Genomic DNA, 23400 nt, shown 5'->3' on the forward strand with positions numbered 1-23400 from the left:
TTGGAGTACCTCAGAACCCCTATACCGGTTCTGGGTGACCTGGACATTTACTGGGTATACCCATTAACCTAGGGACCCCAAGACTGTTTCAGGAACACCTCACATCCCTATGCCCCCTTTACCTTTGTGGTCTGTGCTGAAGCAGGGAACCCCTAGTGGTGACAGCGTTTAAAGGGAGGTATTGCTGGGACAATGTGCCTACATGTATTCAGGAATCACTCATGATTCCCGGGTACATTTTTGGGGTATCCATCAACTCTGGACCCCGGCAACATAGGCACATTCTGACAACACTTTCTCCGCAAAAACCCCCTTAAACCTTATACCACAGCAATCTCTGCTTGCTGGCTCTCTTGGAAAGGTTAAAACACATAAAATACTTTATTACTGCACATAACAGGTAATGCATGTACAAACCCTGGGCTCAAGAGCTGACACTGGAACCCCAATACATGGATCAGAGGTAAATAAACGGGCTTAAACTTCTATTGCGAGCCCGGTTACCCCCTCACCATCACACCACCTCAGACCCATTACCCCTGTATATCGCCCAGGCCCATTACCCTCGTATACCTCATTCAGGTCCTCCTTATACCCCCATTCCCTGGCCCATTACCCCCTTCAGACTCTACTAATACCCCCAGCTGGAACCATTATATCTTTAATCCCCCAAGACCCACAACCTCCTTATATCCCCACTTCAGGCCCATTACCTCTTTACAGGTTCCCCAAGGCCCATTACCTCCTTATATCCCCTACCGCCTCTCCCTCCCCCCCCCCTCCCCATATTGCTTGCTCATACCTGCTCATACCTGCTTTTTCCCATTCTCCAGGCCCAGACCCAGGGGGGGGGGGGTATAGGGGTCCTGCTTCTTATTTTTGTCCTGGGCTCAACTATTTTTGGGGGCGGAGCTCGGACAAGAAAAACATTTTTCTGAAGAGTTAGGGGGTTACTATAGAAGTGCTAAAGCAGCCGATCATAAGCCCCTTAATGCACTATATATGTCCTTAACAAAGAATCTATACTATATTTACTATATGTGACATCATCACATGGGTGAAGAAATTAAAATGGCAATGGGCCAGACATATCGCAAGAAGAAAAGATCATCGCTGGACAAAATATGTTGGAGTGACGTGGAGAAGAGAGAGGCTTGCAACCACAGTACCTGGAAGATCCTTAGGGAGGCCTTCAACCAGCAGTGGATCGACAAGGGCTGATGATGATGATGATATAATATAAATACATGTTTAGGTGCTAAATGTAGAAGAATATTATTTAAAACATACTTTAAGGTGTCCAATTTTTTTTTATGATCAAAGTTAGTGCTTACACATGGTAAACTGAATGATGGTAGTGAACGGAGTTCCATAGCTGCTGTCTTTGATGTGATGTTCCTGTTTATTGAAAAGGCATTCCTTCCAAAAACCAACATTAATTAATGTTAATTTTAGTAGGTTAAATGTAAACGATTGCAATATTTTTAAGAAAATCAGAAAAGTATTAGTAATTTTTTTTATTTTGTACTCAAGATTCCTGTGTGGTATTTGTATTGTGCCCGCTGTGTGGAGCATTGCACAGATTTTGCATCTTGCATCCTAGCGTGGTCTTGTCCCTCATTCAGATGTATTGTTGAATACTTATCTCCTCACCATGATTTCCTTGAGATTATGAGGTTGTCTGTATGATAATAAGGGTGTTAATAAGGGATTTACTGAAACAACAGGCACAACTGGACAGTGATATCATCTTCCACAGCAAATGCAAGGAGCATCTGATCACAAAAAGATTCTAATTTCAAAAACCCATTGAGAACACATACAACACAAGATTCTCCCAACAACTGTGCACCAGGACCTCTGAAAGATTGAGGAACCATCCGATTAGGATCTGTTATTGCAATAGGAGAAAGACAAAAGAGATGATAGACTGCATCCTGAATACACAAGAAATACACAGACACGTGGAGAGGACTCCAAACAATCTGTAAAGGACTCCTGAAGGGTCTAATTAGCAACAAGGAAAATAAAATCCACAGACTGAGGCTGAGAATGGGATACTCTGCAGCAGCCATCACAGCCACAAACAATACAAAAAGGGACAAATCAATAGGACTGCACTGTTAACATCTCCGACTAAACACCAAATAAAGCAGAGTCCTTGTTATTATCGGAGGGACTCGCATTCTGCCCTACCAAGCCCTTTGACACGATTGAACTGTGCAGTGACTTGGAAGAGTTCAGAAGATTGCGTCTTAAGGATTTCTTCCATGACAGACACGACCAATTGTGTGCCAACATTGAAGTAGTAGGGCCGCTGCACATGAGCAGGAAGAGGCAAATGTCCAACTGGATCCAACAGTCAGGACGCAACCCCAAACTGTCCCAGGACATCAAAAGTTTGACAGAGCCAAATTCACCATCCTGGACAAAGAAAGGAAACAAACGTATAATCTGACACCGATCGAGATGAGAGCCATAGAATCTCTAAAGTCCAACCACAATATAACAATTAAATAGTAATTACTAGATAACATTTAAATTAAAAAGACAAAAAGAACATAGAAACTGACTACACAAAAAGCAAATAAGTGGAAAGGCATTTAGTTTACTACAGCTGAACCACATAACGCGGTGCTTGGGGTCCACATAATGTGATCGTGGAAAAAAAATGGCCACCGCGATCAGGGGTTCCACATCCACCGGAGGGAGACTGTATCTGGGGGAGGGGGATCCGATCTGCCTCCTGTGTCTGCAGATCTCTCTGATCACATATATCCACTATTACCTGCTGCTCCTCCACCTAATACTCCTGCTGTGCCCCGTATTATAACTGCACAGACATCAGGAAGAGAGGAGCTGGGGAGCCCGAGAAGGACTGCAGCAGTGACAAAGTAAGAGAGAGTGTGTGTGTGTGTGTGTGTGTTGGAACGGTCATAGTTTGCATTGATCCTTTAAAATGAAAGTGTTACGTGCGTGTGCACTGCTGCTGGGGCTTTAATCTGGTTTGGGGGAGGGGGAGCTATACTTTGGGAATTTGTGGGGTTGTTTGGGAGCAACTCAAGACCTGATATCTTCCATGGATCCTGATCCTTTTATAATTAGCACTCAAAAAGTCCGGGGGGGGGGGGATTTTTCCTCCCCCCCCCCCCTGCTCACCGTGAGTTTGCTACTATCTGCCTTGTAAACCTGATCCATGTACTATTGCAGTCGGTGAGGCCTGTTCTTAGAAGTACTAGGGAAGGCGTTGCTAGGTTGAGTGCTATCCACCCAGCGTGTGCACCTGCAGGGCTGCATCTGCGTGAGGTTTGCACTGCGGCCCCTGTGCTTACACACTGTGTTTGTCGATCCGGTTCAATGGAAGGGTTGTGTCCGGTAACCTCCGTTGCCGAGTATATGATCAGGTGGAATATCCGTCAGCGTAGAGTTTGCACGGGGAAGCGTCGCACTGCTGCTGCCGTCTGATTTGAATAGGTAGGTTGTGCATTTAGCGTTTACCTGCAGCACAAAGTTTGTTAACTCTTTGTATTAAACCATTTGTCACCATGGAGTTTATGTGCAGGGGAAGCTTTGCAATATATATATATATATATATCTTGAAAAAGGGTAATTTAGTTTAACCCTTTGGCCAAAGCATTATAAACCTGCGAGATCATTCTCCCTGTTAAAAAAAATAATATATATATATATATATATATATTACACACATACATACATACATACACATACGTATATACACATGCACACACACACACACACATATATATATATATATATATATATATATCACTGTATATACATACCTATATTCACAAAATAGGTTAAGTGGTATACACACCTGTAGTAATAGAAGCACACCTGAGGTGTGCACTGTACCACTAATTTCATAATATTGATTTCCACCAAGGAGGACTTTTTTCTTCATATTTTGTTTACTACAGTTTATATAAGGAGGGAATTAATCTTTATAAAAAAGTTCTAATAAGCAATGCCGCAAGTACAATTGAAAAAATATTTTTGTTATTATAAGATTGTAACTTGGGGGTCTAACGGAGTTAAACTGTGCAAATGTTGCTGTAGCTCCGGGGACCCCCACTACCCAAGATATTTATCGGAGAAGTTACTGTTGTCTCTACCACTCCAAGTGGCTGTTCCTAACTAACAATAGGAAGCTGCAAAATTATCTGTTGAGGCTTTCTATTGGACAGCCATTTAAATCCCCAAGGACAACACCAGTAACTTCACAGGTAAGAAACTTGTAAACAAAGGGGGTAAGGAGTTTAAAAAAAAAAAAAAAGGGGACGGTTTAGCTTCAGAGGACTCCCTTGGTACCCTCCTGTATTAAACCATTGTCAACTGGATGGTATTATTATTATTTATTATTATTATTATGCTGTTTTATGTAAGGTCATGCACTCCCCATGCACCTTAGTGCTGCTTCCCCTGCTTTGACCCGCTGCGTCATTTGACGCAGTGTTGCCATAGCGAAGCGTAGCCAGAAGCCGTCTGAGCCAAGGTAAGGGACCTTACAGAGGCCTTCGCCGCTCACCCGTCATTTAATTTAAATGCCTTCGGTAACAGCGCAGGGCCTCTGTAAGTGCTGTGCCCCAGTTTGCACCCCCTGTAATAATGTAGCCATGACAATATTAAGGCAATGGCTGCGTATGGAGATGCAGTAAAGTAACCAAGAGGTTAACCAGCAAATTGTGAACTGTGTTGCTCTGGCACTGGGGGTATTAACCTTGTTCTCAGTGTTCTTTTAAGCAAAATTACTCCAGAAAGGCCATAATGCACATCACATTCCGATGCTAAATAAAGTAAATTACTGCCGTGTTGTGTTAATGTACATGTACAAGGATACATTTATATGTTGTGAGGGTAAACAACGGTTTATGCTTAATGGCGCTAAAGATTTGGTTGAGCTCACCTCAGATACATACAGATGTAGCAGTCTTTATTGCTCCCTCTGGTGACTTGTGGGGGGAAATGTGATATTCTGCGTTATCAGTGCCATTGAATGCTATGGAAACAATGTGATAATCTGCATCGTAAAGGGATATGTTGTGTTATCAGTAGGAGTAGTAACCCTTGCAACATCTGTAAATGTATTTTTGCAGATGCCATGTTGGTGATGCTTATCTTGTGTTTTGCAACTTCAAAAACATCTGGAGACTTTTATTAGAACCAGATTGTAAAGGTTACCTAAAGGACAGTTATATCCTTGTTATTGCAGACCACTATACATTTTTTAAAATGTATTTTCTATTTCACTGTCAAAGTTCCAAAGAAACCTATTACTGTTTAATGCATTCATGTACAACCAGAAGATTATCCTAAATATTATGCCACTGGGAAAATGTATCTGGTAGTTATCTCTAATTACATTCCAAATTAGATGATTGTCCTCATCCAGAACCCAGATAGTAACCTGTTAAATAGCTAGGGGAGAGTGACAAATGACTGTCAAGACACAGCCCACCATATCATGTTATAATCTGGGGTTCTAAGAGAGATCAAAGTGGAGTTGGGACTAAAGAGTAATGTCTGGGGCTTACACATTAGACTCATATTGGGAATACATTAGTGTGTGAAGGGAGGGCCTTTTACAAGCAGGGCTGGTTTTAGAACTTTGTCACCCATAGGTCGCATTAGGCATTTACTTTTTTGCCGCCCTGGCCTCCTCCTCTTGGAGCGTCCCGAGGTGTCGCGCTTCCATGACAACGGCACACCATATGATGCGACGTCATGGCGATGTGTCACCACGTGAAGTTGTGGCATCATTTGACGCCGAGACGCTTCAGGGGGAAGTAAGAGATCTTTACAGAGGTTCCACGCTCTCGCCCGGCAATCAGTTCAATTGTTATGGGGAAGAGAGCGGGGCCTCTGACCGCAGCACCGCCCTCCCCCTCCCATGTACCTGTTCACAAGGCTTCAGTTGGTAATGTATAGGTGTTCTGTTATATTCCCTTTTATTTCATAAACTGTGTGGTCCTATTTTATTGTATGTTATTTTGTAATCTTTTGCATAATCACTGTAACCATTTTCGTTCCATTAAATGTAATTTTTAAGTACTGTCTAGCCTCTAATTGATGGATCACCCTATTAACATTTAAGTAAGTAAAACAAACTCAACTGGCACCCACTCATAACATACTAGTAATGTGTGTTATGGTGTCCGATAACAGAGTAGTTGCTCTGCAGAAATAAAAGTCACTAAGATCTATCCGGCTGCTGTAGAGAAACACAGCGTCTTTTCCCAGTGCTGCAATGTACTCCACCGTTTCAGAGGTCAGTGAATAAACAGACTTCCACAGGGGCCAACAGAAAAAAGGAACCGGTTTACCTTTGAAATGACTGTTCTTCTCTTTGGACAGGTTTTACCACCTTGTTTTGTTAAATTTGTGTATTTGTCTTGGAATAGGAGGACTCTTTAATAAGTCATCAATGTTACCCTAAAATTAATCCAAGTAATGGTGGAATTAGGGTGCTGTGTGATAATTTTTGGAATCTGCCCGTCTTAGGCCCAGATCCACAGATCTCCATTAAATCAGGGCTCATAATGGAATGTTATCAAAATCAGTAACAGACGTTGTTTCCAATAAGCTAATTATGGGGGGGGAGCGAGAGAGGGGGGTAGAGTAGAGAGAGGGGGTAGAGTAGAGAGAGAGAGAGGGGGGGGTAGAGTAGAGAGAGAGGGGGTAGAGTAGAGAGAGAGGGGGGGGAGAGAGATGTGGGGGGGGAGACCTATTTTATTAGTGTCCCAAGTGCTATAAATATCCCATCAAACAACATGTGGAGAGACACCTGGGTACAAAATGGAGTATAACTGGATATATGCTAATAAGAGTCATTAAAATATACTTTGCATATCCTATTAGCATGTATTGGGTTGGGTTGGACGTAACACCACCTTTTAAATATGACTTACAGTAAGTAGCGCATCATTAAATCCCTTTGTTAATTACAACAGAGTTCTGTGGATAGGCGTTATTACAGTGGACATCTCTTTTGTATATCATTAGCACTAACGTCCCTTATAGCTCACATAAGCGTTTGCACTTAACAATGCACCTCAGTAAGTCTGTAACAGAGTTTTGTGGATCTGGGTGTTATTGCCTTGTGAGGAGGTAAGAGACAAATGGCTGGACGGACGGACGGACGGACACACACACACCTTTTTTGGGAGGGTTGAGGTTCCTCTCTGTTCGCTTGCACCACAATATCAGTATATCATTACCAATTTTCACTTTGTGGAGTGCTACCTAACACACATACTTACTGCTGGGATTAAGAAACAAGTGTATTTTGATTGATGAGACCAATGACTGGGACACGGAAGTTCAAAAGACCGCAGTACCGATTCAACACAGCCCAGCACAATAGAAAGCTCACCCCCCCCCCCCCCCCCCCCCAGAAAGGTAGAGCATGTTCCCATATTAAGGTTAGGGATCCACAGAGGTTATGGCAGCTACTGTACTGTATACCTGAACTACACCTCAATAATCTTCACATACAGTAATTCATTTTCTTGCCAGATAATAGATATGGGGATCTGTCTTTGGGATGCAGAAACAAGGGGAAATCACTGCAAAATACAGCACCACATTTACAGTATGAAAGAAAAGGAATCCTATTAAAAACCAAGTAGAGTTTTTCCTTTGAAAATCTGGTGCAATTCTTTGCCCTAAATTTACATTCTGAAGACTTTGGTAAATAACCATTGTGAAATCTATTTTAATTAAGTACAGTATATGACTTTTTGATTGTAATTATTTTCATTTGCTCCAATGTACACACATACATGTAATTGTATTTGTTATATTTCTAGAATGAACCTCAAAGTGTTTGCAATCAAGAAATATCTAGCAACTGGTTTAAAAAAATGTCTTGGCAATATTCTGAATACTTTAAAACAACTTGTATTCACAATTTTTGCCTCCAACACTACTTCCTAATTGTATTTTGAAATCTTAACCCCTTCAGTGCCCTACTGAGATACAGCATGTCATAAAAAGTGCCACCATAGAGGCCTTTATGATGCACGCGGTGTCATGACATTTTGCTAATTTCTTTAGAGGCTGTTTGAGATCTAATCGTGAACTATACCCTAATGGTAGACCCCCTTTCCCTTTGCTTATCATATTACTGGCAATAGTGGAAGTTCAGTGGCCCTCTGGTGGCACGGGTCCTCCAGCACTGTGAAGGTTTATCAAGTGCCAGTTATGAAAATGAGCTAAACCAGTGCTAAACTATATAAAGTTCTTGTCAAACTGTTTTGCTAGGTTCTCTACAAATCTCTCGCTATTTTTTAAAGCAGTATTTCCACCTGGGTTTTTTTTTTTAAATTAATATTTTCTTTTTTTACCTTAGGTGGAAAGCAAGGGGACTCTGGAGCTGAATCAGGTTAATTTGAGTTCTGGGAACACTATACTTCCTGAGATACTTACCCCTAGTGGTAGCAGTCCCAGCTGTGCACCCAATAAGGCTGTTTAAAGGTCCCGGGTCATGCGGGCCAATAGGAAGCTGCAATGTCATCTCTTGCAGGCTTCTATTGGTCGGGATGACATTTAAACCTGCATAAATTACCGGCATCACCCTTAGAGGTAAGTATCTTGGGGAGAAGTTCAGCTCTGGAGATCCCCCGCTTCCCACCTATGGGAGAAATAAGTTTTCTTAACTGGTTCTTTGATACACAAAGAGAAACAAATTGTATGAGTTTTAAACATTTTGCAAAAAAATTTACATTATCCATGGAGAACAGTTTGCAAAATACCACCATGAACGCATAATCCTCAGACTGCCACAGACGACTACCTGGCAGCACTTTTCTCTGTACCACTGAGAATTCGTTATGTTCTTTACTCTTCTCTTGTTCTAATAGCATTTTGTGACTTACGGAATCGTTGTTTATCATTGCAATATTTACCATTGGTGTTCTAAAGATGTTTTGTTCCATACCATAGAGAGTAATTTTGTGCAATTGCTATATTTAGCAATTTAATTGGACTATGTAGTCTTGAGATACACAGGGCAGATTTTTTTTACTATGCTAGTACCCTAGACCACTCCTTCTTTGACCAATAGTCCAGGTATATCACAATCTTCTCATAAGTGTACTGGTGTTACATTTAGGTGTTTTTCTGTGTCTCCATGCGTATTTTGGAAATTATCATTCTTTACATTAAAATGTATCAGGTCCATGCCATTAGAATATTCAAATATTAGTACTTGATATAGATGAGAGGTTTTAGATGGAGGTTCATAAGGTCAGTACCATAGATTCAAAAGGTCTGTGGGAACAGGCATGAAGAAGGGGCGATTTAGGCCCCGAAACATTGCCCCCCTTGTATATAATCAGGTCATCTTTTACATAGTTTTTTTCCTTTGTATTTTCACCTCCTCTCCTTGATATTGTATAGTTCTGCTTGATGAGTTGTACTCTCCATAGCCTATCTAGGGGCAATTGCTTGCTGCATCTACTTATGTTCATTCAATATTTTCCTTTACATTGCGTGCTGGGAACATTTGTACACACACACACACACACACACACACCTTTTTTGGGAGGTTTGAGGTTCCTCCCTGTTCTCTTGCACCACAATATCAGTATATCACTACCAATTTTCACTTTGTGGAGTGCTACCTAACACACACACACTTACTGCTGGGATTAAGAAACAAATGTATTTTGATAGATGAGACCAATGACTGGGACTGGGATACGGAAGGTCAAAAGACCGCAGTACCGATTCAACACAGCCCAGCACAATAGAAAGCTAAAAAAACACAAAAATGCTATAGCCTTCTGGCTTCATTTTACTACAAAGGTTACCATTCTTGTATATCAGTAGATAGTTCATTTTCTATTTAGCAACACCTAATTCAACATCGTTCAGGTATTATTCCTCGGTCAGAGCTCATCCCCTTCTTTTCCCATGTGTGTCTCTAATTTTTGACTGCAGTGTCTATTCACTCTTCTTGAAAAGGGGTTTATCTGCAGCGATTCCAGGTGCAAAAACATTGTTATTAGTGCAAGAAATCAATATGTGCCGGTCAAAAGCTACCCAAACACACCTGCATCTTGTCAAACCTGATGTAATATTTTATAAAAGTAAACATGTCAAGGGCATGAACGGTTGGAGTCATCAGAAACTCCTTGGTGCAATATGTTCTATAAGGAAAAGGTTACAAGCATTGAGAAGCAAATGTTCAAGAGCTGATCACACAGAATTGCTAAACATTTACAGTACCTTAAGTTCCACTATTTGTTTTTCTGCCCCCTATTGTCATAGCACTTAACTATCTGATAAAATACTATTTATAACAACTCATATTTACTCAATGTTTTTTGTTTTTGTATGCTAAATGTATATGCACACATGTGCATGGTGGTTATGAAATAGAAGGAATTATTGTATTCATGCAAGAAGTATTTGGCATTGTATGATGAATTACAGTATATTTGCAAAACCAATATATTTGCTAATTAAAAGCAGCTTGGCCAAAAGACAGAAATGTGTTTCATGCATTTGAAATGTTATATTCCTGAACGTTGGACATACCAGAAATCTACAAATGTTGATTATTCATCTATACTCCACCTACATTACTAATATTAAGTTATCAAGATGGATCAAATCAAAAGGCCAGACAACATCTGAAAACATAATTAAAGCTGCAAACCAAGCAATATCCTACATGTGTATTTTTCTTAATAAATCAGTTCTGTACTATGAGAAGATACTTGTAGCATTTTTTTAAAAACAACTCTTAATGACATTTTATTGTATTATACCTTAATAGGAATGTTGTTTCTATAGCAACCATTTACAAAGTCAAATCCCCTTCCTCTTCTGAAAAAGACTGTCACACCCCTTTTTGAGCACTGCCCTCTTTCTAGCAGTGCACCAGCTCAATTTTATCTAGTGACTGCCTGGTCACATGATCTTCCCTACAGAACATTGCATCTTTGGTCCTCTTTTGCTGCACTGACAGACATTTAGTGAACCCCTGAGACTAATGTAAACAGCTTTTCTAAAAAATAAACAAAATCTCATTTTTTAATCTATTCTATAAGCATAATTTGTGTACTCTTTGCAGGAAGACGAGACCGGCTTTAAGATGATCAAACATGGCCATTTCAAAACCCTTACTTACCTAGTTGTTGTATAGATGGGCATCTCCAAGGTGCCCTGCTGTAATTTGTATTCCCATTCTCTGCATTGGGTTATTGTCCCACAGAGGTTATCAAGACATAAAAAGGACATGTGCTCTCTTATGCATAAGGAACCAGTAAAAACAGAATAAAAATTAATTTCAGAGAAGCTTAGAATTATTTAGTTGAATTTGCAACTAAGGGAGATCAACTTCCTAACTTCCAGCACCATACTGTCTACATTTAAATAGCATGGCACAACAACAAGCTAGGACTGCCAGTGGAAATCTGTATTTGTTCCTATATTCCTTCTTCCAAAATCACTTAGTTACATTTGTTAGCTATGCCTTTGTTATAGTACTATGGTGTGTCGCTGAATCCCAATATAAGAGCTAACACATACTGCAACATCTTTACATATCTATTATATTCTATTGTAACCACATTTCTAGTTAAACTTCTTTACTACAACACATTTTAGGTGACAAAAAAGACCGGAGTCCAAAGAAAAAGGTTCCAGTTACATTAATTTACAATAAACTCCGAGCAGACATTGTCATGGTATGTCTGTCTCTAACTGGCAGAAACATGGATACTGTAGTTCACTTTGCAAACACAGGTATCGAAATAGTCATAGTTGTGCATTTCCTAGAGTTTCAGAAAAACCTTTTACTTTAATCAGGGAAGGGGAAATTGCGGTACATTTCCTAAGGGAAGGGGAAAAGACGGATACATGAAAATGAATTAAAATGAATAAACATCAGCATTACTATGCATTGGTCAATGGGGGTTATTCATTAAAGTGAAGTCAACTCAATTGAATTCCATGGGAGATTCCATGCAAAAGATCCACGATTGGCACCACATCACTTTAAAGCACACGTTTTTCATTATAAAATCAAAGCAGGGGGTCTCCAGAGCTTTACTGTGTTGTTTTCAGCTCTGAGCCCCCCCCCCCCCCCCTAATTCATGAGATACATACTGCCACGGGAGGCCAGGACTAACGCACCAGGGATCAATTCGCCAGACAGAAATACAAGAGTTCATCAAATTAATTTATTGGAAAAAGTTATCCACAACTATATACAGCAAAACAACACACACACACACAACTGGGAAATGGAGGTACCCTATACCTAGGTGCAGGGATCTCCCTCAAGAGATTTACCCTGTGCTCCTTTCTTCGCAAAATTCTCTGCAGTGTCTCCCTGTTACACACAGCTTCTTGCCAAGCTGCTTCTTCTTAAGAATCTCTTCCACAACTAACACACTCGTGGCTCGCAAAGAGCTGCTCTTATCTCCTCTGGCTAGAAGGTTGCAATTATGACCCCAGCCCCTGATTGGTGGGGGAAGGGCAGCACAAACAGTTACATGCAGAGCCTACGTCGTGCACGCCACACACCAGAGCACAGCCTTCTATGGGGTAGGCCCCAGTCGCCGTGTTTGTGGGCATGGACCAATGGCAGTGCGGCTTTGTGCTGTGCTTTGACATCATTGCCCCCCCCCCCATCATTGCCGCACCCCGTGCATCCCATTGCTCCCCCTAGACCGTACATCATGGCTTTAATCTGTGCATGCGTCGCGAGATGCTCCGGCGCGTGTGCAGCAGTGGCCACTGGGGCCGTTGCCTTCTTGGGGAAGATCAGAGACCACTTTGCAGCAGTCCATTTAGAACCAAAATAAAGTGAAGTGCTGGAACCAGGCTACAGAATACATATACACATATAACACAATACAGATGTATTAATGACAGGTATGGGTAATGAAGGGCTTGACCTTTATTAAAAGCAGTCACATTTAGCCCTACCGTCACACTTACCTCCATAGCTGGTGCTGGTTTCATTCATGTTTAAATGTGTCTCGTCAAGGTTAGCCAATAGGAAGCTGCAAGGTATGATGTCATGGCTTCCTACTGGCCCGCAAGATATTTACAGCCACCATAATGTTAGCCCCAACAAGTCCCATCAAAGTTGCTACCTGCAGAGATACCTGCGTCCCCTACAGAGGTAAGTATCTCTGGAAGGTGAAATGAATGCAGTTCAGCTCCGGAGACCCCCTGCTTCAAGCATAAAAAAAATAAACTGCCACTGCTTTTAAAAAATATCCCCCATTATAATTAACTTACTTTTAGTGGTGTGCCGAACTATAACTATTTTGAAAAATGAAGCATATGCACATTAACACAATGATACAATTACAAATGCCAACACATTCAGAATGGAAGACAGAAGCAAAGTCCATCATCTGCCTGTGTCTTTAGCCCTTTACCATATTATTATTAACATGAAAACATAGAGAACTCTCCTTTGGATTACTTTCATTATAAAATGTTGAAATCCGCTGGGGGGAAATTAGGGATATATGAAAGTTCTCTAATAAAAAGGAAAGGTCATGGACAACGTTTCATGCTGCTTTACCTTGGATTACACTCGTTTTCATGGGCTCCCAAATATAAAACGTTCGCTTAAGGATTATTAGTTTCAATTACTGCACTGATTTTGCTCATTTTTGGCAAAATTATAGGTTTTATAAGTCAGGAGTGGGCAACAAAACCCCCCTGTGATTTAAATAAAAAAATCCCACCTCACTCTTAATTGTGGAAATGTGGAAAATATCTGTCAAAATTCATATTATTCCAAATGGATTTGCCAAAAAAATAGATATTTCAATGCAATGTTGAACGATTCGCTATAAAATCTTATAATATTCCTGAGGGTGAAGAAGTAAGGGAGCATTTAGCAGTGAAAATAAGGCTGATATTAAACTCTTTACATACAGGGGAGCCACACCACATTGAAAAACAACAGTTGGTAAGTTCCACGCACATTGTGCTTTGTTTTTCTTGGTATGCTTCAATAGGCTAACATTTGCTTCTTGACCGAAAAAGCTGTAGATGCAATTCTGCATTCACATGCCCCAAATCCAGCTCCTAACACCACAGCACATTACTCAGGGTAGAGGTATAGTTTCAACACTGTCGCAATTAAAAACAGTCTAAGTACTGTATTAACTTCAGTGTTTTTGATGCTTTCCACTTTAGCTGCACTGTTTCAGAGAACTATTTCTAACCTATGCTAGCCCCTTCTCTCAGCGGTTATATCTGTAATAGGACTTGAAAAGTAACTACTGTACATACATCTAGATTCATTACTGGTCATAATTTTTTTATATATATATATATATATATATATATATATATATATATTTGAGTGGCTAAATTTATACCTGGTTGCAAATATCCATTTGATGTTTTCATTTGCAGACAGCTGGTACTATTCATTGAAAGCCAATTAGAGCTACACTTTGCTCTCGTGATTTATAATACTTCTAAAAAAGAGAGAGCATATTGCAAATATTGAGCAGCATCTAACCAAACTATTCTTGCAGTCTTCATTTCAACCACTCTGACAACATGAGAACTAATAAAACAGAACAAAAAAAGACATGGATGGCTGTGTATATCGTGAGCTTAATATACATCTAGGATTTGATACTTTAATAACATTGACAGCTTTGATATATACAGATTTGTGTGGAAATCTAAACAGTGCCGTGGATGTGACATTCAACCTACAGAAGGTATTAATGTAATGGATTATTTGAGATATGTTGTAAGTGTCATGACCTACGCAATTCAAACAAAGTCAAACCAGGAGTTCTAGATTATAATGTTCAATTGGATGCATTGAGGAAGTCATCTTTTTGACAAATTGTGTTCCAGTTACTAGTAAACTCAATGTGGATTTTTTTTACTATGACAAGTTATTGTAAACAAGCACTTTCACTCATATTTATGAAGCTGGAACCGTTCTATAACATACCTTAAAGCGCCACAAGATAACTTGCTGCCTATTAACGTGAATAGGCTGTGTAATGTCTTCAGGTTCTGGAAAAGGTCTTATGGAATAGCACCTTAGTAAATATGGCCTTTAATGTTTTGTGTGGTACACAATTTCAGGTTTATATCAAGTTAACAAAATAAAGTGCTATGCTTCTCCCTAGCTTCACCAGGCCAAAGAAAATAAGGTAACTGATTTTGTAATATATACAGTTAGGTCCGGAGACAATTGGACACTGATACAAGTTTTGTTATTTTGGCTGTGTACCAAAATAAATTCAAGTTACAGTTAAATAATGAATATGGGCTTAAAGTCACATGTGTGAAGAAACGTGTAGGGACTGCTAGTGTGAGCTAGTGACAGCTATCACACCAGACCTACCTACACCCTGGACTCTAATAAGACTCTGCCACGCACTGACGATCTATCCCCCAAGGACCTGCTACTTTTTTCTCCTATCCGGAATCCCTGTATGATTCGGTTTGTTTCCAGACGACATCAGGAGAAGCTGTGCGTTTTCTGAAGCTCCTGCTGGACGGTAGCTCAGAGGTGCCAAGACCACACGTGGGAGAGAGGCGTGCGAGCCGATCAGTGGAGTCCAGCGTCTGGTGAATGAGTATAACTCATTACATGCTTGATTTACCATTTTTGTTTTTGAGTTTAAATTTGTTGGATTTTTACTGGGAAATTTAAATTGTATATTTTTCATATTACACTAGGATCGGGCGCTTTCTTTTTTCTCGTTTTATATACACACACACACACACACACACACACACACACACACACACACACACACACACACACACACACACTTCTAAAGACTAAACAAAGTGGACGCAGAAAGGAAGGAGCAAATAAGATAATAGTACAGGCTGAAAAAAACTGAAATGCATGCTTGCTAATGCAAGAAGCCTGACAGATAAAATGGGGGAGCTTGAATTAATAGCTGCAAGGGAGCAGTATGATATCATAGGCATTACTGAAACATGGTGGGATGAAACTCATGACTGGACAGTTAATTTAGAGGGTTATTCTCTTTTTCGGAAGGATTGAACAAATAGAAGGTGAGGTGGAGTATGTTTATATGTTAAACCGGATCTAAAACCTATTATAAGGGATGATGTCTATGAAGGGAATGATGAAAATGTAGAGACTTTGTGGATAGAAATTAGCAGTGGAGGTAAAAGTATAAAGAAAATGTTTGTGGGAATATGCTATAAACCACCAAATATCTGTTTTATTGAGGAAGGTAAAATACTTTTGCAAATGGAGAAGGCATCAAAACTGGGTCATGTTTGCATAATGAGGGATTTTAATTATCCAGACATAGACTGGGGAAATGAGATTAGCGTTACAACAAAAGGGAACAGGTTTTTGGGGGTGCTCAAAGACAATTATATGACCCAAATTATTGAGGAACCAACCAGGAGAGGGGCAGTCCTGGATTTGGTCATATCAAGCAATGTAGAAGTAATAACAAATATTCAAGTCCTGGAACATTTGGGTAACAGTGATCATAACATGGTCTCATTTGAAATAAATTATCAAAAAACAGATTACTTGGGTTCAACAAAGACCTTACACTTTGGAAAGGCAGATTTTAATAAACTGAGGTCTAATCTAGTAGTAATACAATGGGATGATGTTTTTGCAGGGAAAAATGTAGACGATAAATGGGCAGTCTTTAAAACATTGTTAGAAAAGCACACTTATTAGTGTATACCCTTGGTTAATAAGTATAAACAAAATAAGTCAAAACCAATGTGGCTAAATAAACAGGTAGGGGAGGAAATGGACAAGAAGAGGAAGGCGTTTAGATTCTTTAAGTCAGAAGGGACGGAGACATCGTATCAGAATTATAAGGAATGTAACAAAAATTGCAAAAGGGCAATCAAATTAGCAAAAATGGATAATGAAAAAAGGATTGCAATAGAAAGTAAGGTCAACCCTAAAAAATTCTTTAAGTACCTTAATAACAAAAAAATGAGAAAAGAAAATATAGGACCCTTTCAGTGTGAGATGGGTAGGCAGATTATTGGAGATAAGGAAAAAGCGGAGGTATTAAACAAATTCTTTGCCTCAGTGTTTACCAGGGAAGAATCAAGTTCAATAGTAGTGCCGCAGGAGGAAGCCACAACCTCCATATTAATAAACAATTGGTTAACTGAGGAAGAAGTTCATAAGCGACTTGAAAAAAATTAAAGTCAATAAGGCACCTGGCCCTGATGGCATACATCCAAGAGTTCTCAAGGAGTTAAGCTCAGTAATAGCAAAACCATTATATTTAATATTCAAGGACTCCATTTCCACAGGCTCAGTACCACAAGATTGGCGTAAAGCAGATGTGGTGCCTATATTTAAAAAGGGAGCTAGATCACAACCGGGAAATTACAGACCTGTAAGCCTGACTTCAATAGTAGGGAAACTACTTGAAGGTTTAATACGGGATAATATTCAGGAATACCTAATGGAAAACAAAATTATTAGTAATAGTCAGCATGGATTTATGAAGGATAGATCTTGCCAAACTAACCTTATTTGTTTCTTTGAGGAGGTAAGTAGGAATTTAGACCAGGGTAATGCAATTGATGTGGTCTACTTAGATTTTGCAAAGGCTTTTGATACGGTTTCACACAAGAGGTTGGTGTACAAAATAAAGAAAGTTGGACTCAGTAATAATATATGCACCTGGATTGAAAATTGGTTAAAGGACAGACAACAGAGGGTTGTCATAAATGGAACTTTTTCAGGTTGGGCTAAAGTCGTGAGTGGAGTACCTCAGGGATCAGTACTGGGACCCCTGCTTTTTAACTTGTTTATTAATGACCTTGAGGTTGGGATCGAGAGCAAAGTCTCCATCTTTACTGATGATACTAAATTGTGTAAGGTAATAGAATCAGAGCAGGATGTAATTTCTCTTCAGAAGGACTTGGAGAGACTGGAAACGTGGGCAGGTAAATGGCAGATGAGGTTTAATACGGATAAATGTAAGGTTATGCATTTGGGATACAAGAATAAAAAGGCGACTTACAAATTAAATGGAGATATATTGGGGGGAATCCTTGATGGAGAAGGATTTAGGAGTGCTTGTAGACAGCAGGCTTAGCAATAGTGCCCAATGTCATGCAGTAGCTGCAAAGGCAAACAAGATCTTATCTTGCATCAAACGGGCAATGGATGGAAGGAAAGTAAACATAATTATGCCCCGTTACAAAGCATTAGTAAGACCACACCTTGAATATGGAGTACAATTTTGGACACCAATCCTAAAAAAAGACATTATGGAACTAGAGAGAGTGCAGAGAAGAGCCACCAAATTAATAAAGGGGATGGACATTCTAACTTATGAGGAGAGGCTAGCTAAATTAGATTTATTTACATTAGAAAAGAGGCGTCTAAGAGGGGATATGATAACTATATACAAATATATTCAGGGACAATACAAGGAGCTTTCAAAAGAACTATTCATCCCACGGGCAGTACAAAGGACTCGAGCCATCCCTTAAGGTTGGAGGAAAGGAAATTTCACCAGCAACAAAGGAAAGGGTTCTTTACAGTTAGGGCAGTTAAAATGTGGAATTCATTACCCATGGAGACTGTGATGGCAGATACAATAGATTTGTTCAAAAAAAGGTTGGACATCTTTTTAGATGGGAAAGGTATACATGGATATACCAAATAAGTATACATGGGAAGGATGTTGATCCAGGGATTAATTTGATTGCCAATTCTTGGAGTCAGGAAGGAATTAATTTTTCCCCTGAATGGGGTTTTTTGTTTGCCTTCCTCTGGATCAATAAATATAGATATAGGATAAAGTATCTGTTGTCTAAATTTAGCATAGGTTGAAATTGATGGACGGAAGTCTTTTTTCAACCTTATCTACTATGTAACATATATACACACACACACACATATATATATATATATATATGTGTGTGTATATATATGTGTGTATATATATGTGTGTGTATACCTTGACGTGGAATGCAGGCTTATGACGCTTTGGCCAAAGGGTTTAACTAAATAACCAAGTAAATATTATTATTATTGAAGAATTTAAACTTTATACTTATTACTTTATATGTTTTGTCAATTGGATGTAGCATGGGGCACCCCTGTCTTTTGTTTGTATTTATAATGAGCCAAGATCGCAACAGTCCCATAGTAGATATACTTTGAAAAAGCGCTCTTGCTGCCCACGGCTGCAGTCTCCGAAAAGCGTTGTTATTCGCTCCAAACACATATTTTATAAATTATACAATTAAAAGTTTATTTTATACACTTGAGGGTGTTTATTAGTGCCGCACAAGTGATCCTTTCTTTCTTAGTAAATACATCTCCTTATAATGTTGTTCTGACTCCTCCTATAGCCACTCCCCAAAATGCTCACAGGGCAAGTGGAATAATTTGCTGCATAAAATGAAGGAACCTACTTTGACGTATTGATGCAGAGTTAAAAAGGATGCAATTCGCGTCGGCGAAGGAGCAAAGCTCCAGTTTGAGACACTTGATTGATACATATCCCCATAGCGCTTTGCCATACGCTGCTTTCTACTTAGTACAGAAAGCTGTAACCAACAATATTCGGCTTTTACAGTGGCTTCACTATTTCTAACATTTTTTTGGCTTCTTGAGGCCCAAAGACACAGTACAGTGCATTTGATGAGGAACAAATGAGCCTCCCGGAAAGGAAGGGAACATGCTGCCACAGAAGACTAAATAATGAATCTGTTATTGCTGTCAAGGCTGGAACTCAAGTGCTTCAGTGATCAAACAAAAGAAAGTAAACTACTAGAGTAATCTTGATGTTACTGTCACTAACAGAACACTTGGGACATTCTGGCCAGTGATTATTCTTGATCTGTTCCAGTGCTTGTCTTGTTTCACTATACATTTTTAGAAAATATGTACCGTCCGTGTGCTTTCATCATGCTCTGTCGGTTTTGCTCACATATTTTTTATGTTTAGGCTCATTTCATAAATTAGTAGCTTCCAGTCAAATGTGGTCGCGTCGCAGATATCTTCCAGCTCGCTCACCCTAACTGATCTGCACCGCACATGTCTTGGTACAATATCAGACCTGTAACTAGTGTCCTGACCCGATGCTGCGGGAAACAAAATGCCAATAAAATTGTTTTAATCATAAGGAGAAGCTGCAAAGAATGTGGCCCATTTGTTTCCAAATGCAGCTGTGACTTACTTTTGTTGAGTTCTTTCGGAGAGTTTGGAAGCCTCTGCAGCAGCCTTCCTTGCTTCAAACTCATCCCTTTTCAGCACCTCACCGCTTCCCCTGTAGCCCAGCTCCACCAGCTGGCGGGCCAGCTCTTCATCCTACAGGAACAATGAAAAGAGTCTACTTAGCATACCTGAAAAATCATCTGTGTGAGATGGAGCGTTTGGGCCATATCTTCCACTCGGGAGGTGCTGGCAATGCATTGCAGAGCTCTGTTGGCCAGGGGTGTCAGAGAGGCCAAGCAACACATTACTAAACCAACACTCACTCCTATTAAATACACATTACTGTAATGTAATGTGCTGGTTTAAAAGCACTACTTTGCAGTAAATGCAAAGCATTTTCCGGGGCTTGCATTTAATGTTCCCCTTTACTTTATCATAAACCGCCATATTTACATGGCATTTGCGGTTTTCTGTATCTCCTTTCCTAAGATTCAAAGCATTGAAATGCAGGGTTCCAGTGATACGTTCAAATGGCTGACAGGAATCACCATAGATCCCACAGAAGCCAAACAAAACTATCCACCTTACAACAAAAAAGGGGTTATGCTTGAAAACTTGGCTGCATCATGGTGACCCAAATTTACTAGGCGGTACTATGCCAAAAGACACGTTGCAACGGGGGAAGACACCTTACAGCGTATTCAAGTAGATCGGATGTGAGTGACGTACACCGCCTAGGAAATATGAAACAATATGTCTTTGTGCGAAATTAATTTTGGAAGCAATACCTGCTTGAAATACTTTATGACAAAACACTTGGCAAAATTGACTAAGCGTCTTCTGCTACAAGGCACTTTCAGGCACTGCAAGATACCTTACAATCCAACCAAGTTAATGTGCTGAGAGATGTCTTCCAGCACCAGAAGCTGTCTGTAATGAATCGGGGAACACGTCCCCTGCGAAGTGTTCCCTCCTTACTTATTGCTCCACACGCCTCCGCGCCGCTTGGAGCGTGCGCACACACGGAGGCTTTCTGCAAACACGGGGCCTGGTCCCGCCCCCGCGACGATCGTGCACTGCTCCCCAGCTGCGTGGCAAGATTCCTGATACTGCTAAATCTGCTCACCTGTCTCCTGCATCCTCTGTCCAATCACAGCTCCAGCAGGGGCCGCGCCTCCGCTCCGCCTCTCGCACTAATTGCTCCAGCCTTGCTACTTAAACCCTGCATACTCAGTCATTCTTTGCTGAGCATAACCTGTTGTAGCCTTGTGTTCCTGCGTTCTGTTTTGCCCAACCTTGTGCCTTGCTGTTTTCTTGCTTCCAGTTGATCTCACGTGTACCGACCCGGCTTGACTATTAGACCCTCTCTGGATAACGACCCCGGCTTGCCTTTGACTACCCACACTTCTCCAACCCTGATCACGGCTATTGGACACTCTACTACCCCACCGGCTCCAACCCCTGACCACGGCACAACGGACATAGACTACGCTGCTGGCTCTGCCCCACGACCTCGGCAAGTATCTCTCCAACCCAAACCCGGCTACGTTGACAATCCACTTTCCAGGCGTGCCTCCGCTGCTGTGGGTGCGCAGTGTTACACTTTCCCACCTCAGTATCGGGGTCCCGCCTTGTTCGTGGTGAGCGCAAGCGTTACACTGTCTTATGGTAGACAACAGCTTAGTAAATATGGGCCTGTCAGTTGCGAAGGGTGAAAGTGCAAAAAAGCGAACCTTGCAATAATGTTTTTTGACATTTGGGAAGAACACGGATATGTCCAGTATTTATAATGTATTATTATTTTTCAGCATGAACGCAAAATAGCTAAACTGTCCATGAAGTTTATTTGGCTTGTGTGCATGAGCGGCATAGAAGTTGAATGTTAGGACAATCTCCCAAGTGCTTGGCTCCACACATTTGTAAGACAATGCATTAACTTGTGCATTTCCCATATAAAAAGATGGTGAAGCCTATGACTTATGTTAATGGAGTACCAGCTATGGCATGCAAAAATGTTTCAGCTATACAGGGTAGCAAGTGAAAATTATTGGCGATACAAAAAGATTTTACTCACAAATGTAACAGAGTGTGGACAGGATATAAGTTGTTAGGCCGTGCTTATAGTGCCGGCGACGCGACGTCGCCGCAAAAATGCACTGCCGCCGCCGCTTGCGCTTTTAGTGCGCGCGACGGCGACAAAGCGACGTCGCCGTCGCGAAAACTGGTAGGCCGGCAAAATTAGATTTTTCAAGGGCTGTCGCGTCACGTGATGGCCCTTGAACCAATCAAATTGCCGGAAACACGCGCCGCCGCAGCTGCGAAATATAACTTTTGCCGGTGGCGACGGGTGACGTCACCCATCGTTTCGCCATCGACGGCACTATAGGCACGGCCTAATGTGGTAAGAGCTGAATTCAGGAATATGAATTGAGGAAAAATAAAAAAAAATGTAGGTCATGAAAGGGTCAGACCCTTATAACTTGCATAACAATACGGATAAATATTCCTTGTATGCTATTTTCAGTTATTTACAGTATTTAGATTTCCGGTTACCCAGTGCAGATTGAAGCATCACCACTTTGTCTGCCAGGCTCAGGGGAAATCTAGGAGCAAAGTGTTGGGAAATCAAATTGGTGTTATTCCCGATTAACCAGTGAATATAATGAGTGTTGTTCCACTCATTAATTAGGTGTTTTGGCCACTTTCTTTCACCAGGACTCTGCTAATTTCTCCTGGCCCAAGAGGCTGCCCTTTTTAAGAAAGCAGTTTTTCTATATGAGATCCCTTTTTTCAGACAAGAGTGGAAAATAAAAAATACTGGTGCTTTAATATGCAGGAAAGTAGATTTAGCACCTGAGAAATCCGACATCATTTTGTAATACCAGTGGAAATAAAGACTATGGTGAATTTAGTGTTATCTATAACTTGTTTTCTTTCAGTTTCATGGTTGCTTATCATTCAGATCTGACACTTAGTGAACCCTTTCAATATTTATGCGTGACCTTAAAAATGGTGGTAAGTAAATAGTTTAGCTTAGGTGGAGCCTGTGTTTGCCCAAGATTAGGATGATTTCAGATGATATGAAGCTCATATATTACACAGATTAAATAACTTCGAACATAACTGGTTTTCAAGAGGCAATACCAATTACTTTCATAAATATATTGCTTACAAAGCTAGGAGACATAGTAACAAAGTAATTTGTGTTTGTGTTCTTACAG

The 23400-nt window shown here is 40.5% G+C and overlaps 1 protein-coding gene across 1 annotated transcript in view; it reads right to left on the reverse strand.

Moving 5' to 3' along the window:
- Positions 1 to 23400, reverse strand: part of CFAP299 (cilia and flagella associated protein 299) — a 742637-nt gene that overhangs the window by 690694 nt on the left and 28543 nt on the right. The window contains exon 2 of the mRNA XM_075606538.1: positions 20202 to 20332. Within this exon, the coding sequence (XP_075462653.1) occupies positions 20202 to 20332 (131 nt within the window). The remainder of the gene's footprint in view (positions 1 to 20201; positions 20333 to 23400) is intronic.

The sequence above is a fragment of the Ascaphus truei genome, chromosome 1 (assembly GCF_040206685.1).
Source record: "Ascaphus truei isolate aAscTru1 chromosome 1, aAscTru1.hap1, whole genome shotgun sequence".
Lineage (NCBI taxonomy): Eukaryota > Metazoa > Chordata > Amphibia > Anura > Ascaphidae > Ascaphus > Ascaphus truei.